The sequence below is a fragment of the Sander vitreus genome, chromosome 7 (genome assembly GCF_031162955.1).
Source record: "Sander vitreus isolate 19-12246 chromosome 7, sanVit1, whole genome shotgun sequence".
Lineage (NCBI taxonomy): Eukaryota > Metazoa > Chordata > Actinopteri > Perciformes > Percidae > Sander > Sander vitreus.
In genome coordinates, this window is record NC_135861.1 from 28,116 (window position 1) to 32,500 (window position 4,385).

At 45.9% G+C, this 4,385-nt stretch overlaps 1 protein-coding gene across 2 annotated transcripts in view; it reads left to right on the forward strand.

The window, feature by feature from the left end:
- Positions 1-1,746: 1,746 nt before the first annotated feature.
- The window catches only part of ptpn18 (protein tyrosine phosphatase non-receptor type 18), a 30,130-nt gene continuing 27,491 nt past the window's right edge, over positions 1,747-4,385 (forward strand). For both annotated transcript variants that reach the window (XM_078254090.1, XM_078254091.1), the window contains exon 1: positions 1,747-2,083. In XM_078254090.1, the coding sequence (XP_078110216.1) occupies positions 2,012-2,083 (72 nt within the window). In that variant the 5' untranslated portion in view covers positions 1,747-2,011. The remainder of the gene's footprint in view (positions 2,084-4,385) is intronic.

A 4,385-nucleotide genomic window follows, 5' to 3' on the forward strand; every position in this document is an offset into this window, starting at 1 on the left:
TTTCCCGGAACCAAAACAACAGAAAATAATAGATGTGTATTGCCATTAACAACTGGGGAAAGGCGTAGATGTAGGAGGGGATGCAGGGAATATGTCCCCCCCACCAATTTTAAGAAGAGGTAGATTTGTCCTCCCTTTAAAAAATATGAAAGACAACCCACTCCCCAAAAGAGGTAAACAATTAAATAAATAACGTTCAGATGGCTCAAACAAGTATGGAAAACATAACTGCAGGCCCGTAGCCAGCCTTGTGGAAGTGAGGTTTTTTTTTTCAAAAAGTGGACCTTTTTGCAGTTTTTCATCATTTTGTATTTAATTATAATTTATAAGGTTCAAATACTTTATTTTAGTGACTTTTTATGCAATAATTTGTGCTGGATTAGCTTGTCTGCTTGTTTCTTAAAGTGCTCATTTTCAGGTTCATAATTGCATTTAGAGGTAATATCAGAATAGATTTAATTTTCAAAAAACACCATATTTTTGTTGTACTGCTCATTGCTGCAGCTCCTCTTTTCACCCTGTGTTCAGGTCTCTGTTTTAGCTACAGAGTGAGACCTCTCACTGCTGGAACATCTTTGTTGGGAGTCGCACATGCTCAGTAGCTAGGTAAGGACTACTAGCCAGTCAGAAGCAGAGTATGAGGGCCCTGACAGTACCTAGGTAAGGACTACTAGCCAGTCAGAAGCAGAGTATGAGGGCCCTGACAGTACCTAAGTAAGGACTACTAGCCAGTCAGAAGCAGAGTATGAGGGCGTGCCATGCTAGCAGCTAGGCGAGCATTATAACGTGTGTTCCAAAGTGACCACGTTTGTCTCTGAAGTAAAGGCTGGACTACAACAGAGCTGTTTGGAGCAGTTTGGTGAACAGTGTTTTCTGTTGGAGATGGTAAGTCCCACTTTTTAAAATCCTGTTTGTTTCAAACTCATTTGATATTGTATTTATAAATCTCAGTGATTGGCCCCTATTTTAAACATTAAAGACAGTAAGACATCTTTAACTTATACATAGTACATACATTTAGTACTATTCTTTCTGGCATAATTTATCATTATGGTGAACTTAATTATTTCCTGGATTTGTATCACCACAGTCCCTAAATGTATGGAGAAATGCAGGAAATGGGATTCAAATCGAAAACATTTTTCTGGAGAAGTATATCTATATCTGCTGCCGCAGGAACAGGTTGTCTGATTCAGATTCCCACTGTGTGTGTGTGTGTGTGCGTCGTCAACTTTCTGTTATTTCATTCAAATTTCGTCACACTTCCGCCTTGTTCTGTAGTTCAACAGAGAGAGAGAGAGAGAGAGAGAGAGGGAGAGAGAGGGAGACAGAGAGAGACAGAGAGAGAGGGAGAGAGACAGAGAGAGAGAGGGAGAGAGAGAGAGAGAGAGAGAGGGAGAGAGAGAGAGAGAGAGAGAGAGAGAGAGAGAGAGAGAGAGAGAGAGAGAGAGAGAGAGAGAGAGAGAGACAGAGAGAGAGAGAGAGAGAGAGAGAGAGAGAGAGAGAGAGAGAGAGAGAGAGAGAGACAGAGAGAGAGAGAGAGAGAGGAGAGAGAGAGAGACAGAGAGAGAGAGAGAGAGAGAGGGAGAGAGACAGAGAGAGAGAGGGAGAGAGACAGACAGAGAGAGAGAGAGAGAGGGAGAGAGACAGCGAGAGAGAGACAGAGAGAGAGATAGACAGAGAGAGAGAGACAGAGAGAGAGAGAGAGAGAGAGAGAGAGAGGGAGAGAGACAGGAGAGAGACAGAGAGAGAGAGAGAGACAGAGAGAGAGACAGAGAGACAGAGAGGGAGGTGCTCAATTATCTGCTGTTCAATTATTAACTCAAAGAGTTTAAAATAGAGAGGCAGAACTGAGAGCGACAGAGGTAAAGAGAGAACCAAAAGACAGAGAGAAAGTCTACAGACAAACAGAGAGAGGTTTGGTGGGTTAGCCTGTAACCACACAGCTCTGACAGACAAAGAGTTATCTCACCCTCTCAGACAGACAGGTGTTGGATGTTATTTAAGCGTTATGGAGCTGCTACCCTCGCTGCTGTCCACTCTAAAGTCTGTGGATTCTGGGACTCTGGAAAAGGAGTACAATGTAAGTGTTGTATGTGTGTGTGTGTGTGTGTGTGTGTGTGTGTGTGTGTGTGTGTGTGTGTGTGGTACGCTCTCAACTTCAAGGGGCAAGTTTTGAAATTCAGGTTTTGAAATTAAGTTTCAGTTACAGTGTAGCTTTAGGTTGTTACAAACCGCAATAAAGATAAAAACAAAAAGTATCCATATGCAAATATATCGTCGTATATTGTAGAAGACTTGTTGGTTCTGTAGGTAAATCCTGGGCTGCTTCCTAAGTATCTTATTTGATACTGTATCTCCTTGGTTGAACCGGAAGTTGTTCTGGCCCTCCTTCGTAAAGGCTGTTTTTCACCCTGTGTTCAGGTCTCTGTTTTAGCTACAGAGTGAGACCTCTCACTGCTGGAACATCTTTGTTGGCAGTCGCACATGCTCAGTAGCTAGGTAAGGACTACGTGCTCAGTAGCTAGGTAAGGACTACACGCTCAGTAGCTAGGTAAGGACTACACGCTCAGTAGCTAGGTAAGGACTACATGCTCAGTAGCTAGGTAAGGACTACGTGCTCAGTAGCTAGGTAAGGACTACACGCTCAGTAGCTAGGTAAGGGCTACACGCTCAGTAGCTAGGTAAGGACTACATGCTCAGTAGCTAGGTAAGGACTACTAGCCAGTCAGAAGCAGAGTATGAGGGCGTGTCCTGACAGTACCTAGGTAAGGACTACTAGCCAGTCAGAAGCATAGTATGAGGGCGTGTCCTGACAGTACCTAGGTAAGGACTACTAGCCAGTCAGAAGCAGAGTATGAGGGCGTGCCCTGACAGTACCTAGGTAAGGAGAGAGAGAGAGAGAGAAGTTGTTCTGGCCCTCCTTCGTAAAGGCTGTCTCAAAGCTCTTATTCCTGCCACGAGGAGCTATGAGCGAGGGTGGAGGCGGGATCTCTGAGGAGCTATGAGCGAGGGTGGAGGAGGGATCTCTGAGGAGCTATGAGCGAGGATGGAGGAGGGATCTCTGACGAGCTATGAGCGAGGATGGAGGAGGGATCTCTGAGGAGCTATGAGCAAGGATGGAGGAGGGATCTCTGAGGAGCTATGAGCGAGGATGGAGGAGGGATCTCTGAGGAGCTATGAGCGAGGATGGAGGAGGGATCTCTGAGGAGCTATGAGCGAGGATGGAGGAGGGATCTCTGAGGAGCTATGAGCGAGGATGGAGGAGGGATCTCTGAGGAGCTATGAGTGAGGATGGAGGAGGGATCTCTGACGAGCTATGAGCGAGGCAGGAGGAGGGATCTCTGAGGAGCTATGAGCGAGGCAGGAGGAGGGATCTCTGAGGAGCTATGAGTGAGGATGGAGGAGGGATCTCTGAGGAGCTATGAGCGAGGATACAGAGAGCAGCCTTCCTGGAAGCCGTGCAGCTGAAATCCGTTGCTAACTCTGCCCAAACAATTCATGTGACCCTTCAGAGGAAAGGACGTCTCATCCCTCTAAAAACACATTTCATCGTTTCCTCTCTCCTCTGATGATTTCCTTGCGTCTCTCCCGTGCCTCCTCGGTGGGACGGACTAAGACGCGAGGAAGGGAAGCGTAGTGTAGGAAACGTGAATGCAATTTAAGGAACTGGGACGTCAGCTCTGGTCTCCGACTGGCTGCAGGTGCCTTCACCTCAAACAGAGTCCAGTTTCACAGTCTACCCTCTGTTCTAAACCATCGCTACAGACACACTTTAAAACACAGCCAGCCTTTGTGGACATAATGGAAGAGACACAATGGACTCTCCAGGGTCCACATGGGGACGATAACGAACTCAAAGACATGTCTGGTTGCTGGACAGAGACTGTGTGTTGCATTCACTCAGACCTGCAGACACAGCTTCCTCAGTGCAGTGAACTGCACTGAGGAAGCTGTGTCTGTGTCTCTCTGACCACAGAAATATATTCAGTGTATATTGAGTGTTTCAGTTCTTATGCAGCTTATGATGCGTCACTTCTCTATTTTCAGCACTGACTTTTTTAGATATTCTAAGAAGTATGAGGTTTATTTTTTAACAGAAACAGTTCTATTTTTGCAGGATTTTATTAAGTACGCACAACAACTTGTAGGTAAGTTTCCACACACGCAGGTACTTAGTCTACTCAGCGTGCAAGAGAAGGAGAAAGAGATTCAAGTTGTTTTGCACTAACGTTACGATACAACACCAACGTAAAACCCTGATTAGATTATTTCTAGTTCTCTAGTCTCACATTGCCAGCTCTATCTCCACAGTGCTGTGGAGGAAGGTCTGGCTACACCACAGATGTCTTGGGCGGCGCTAAGCTCCTGACGCAGCGGTGGCT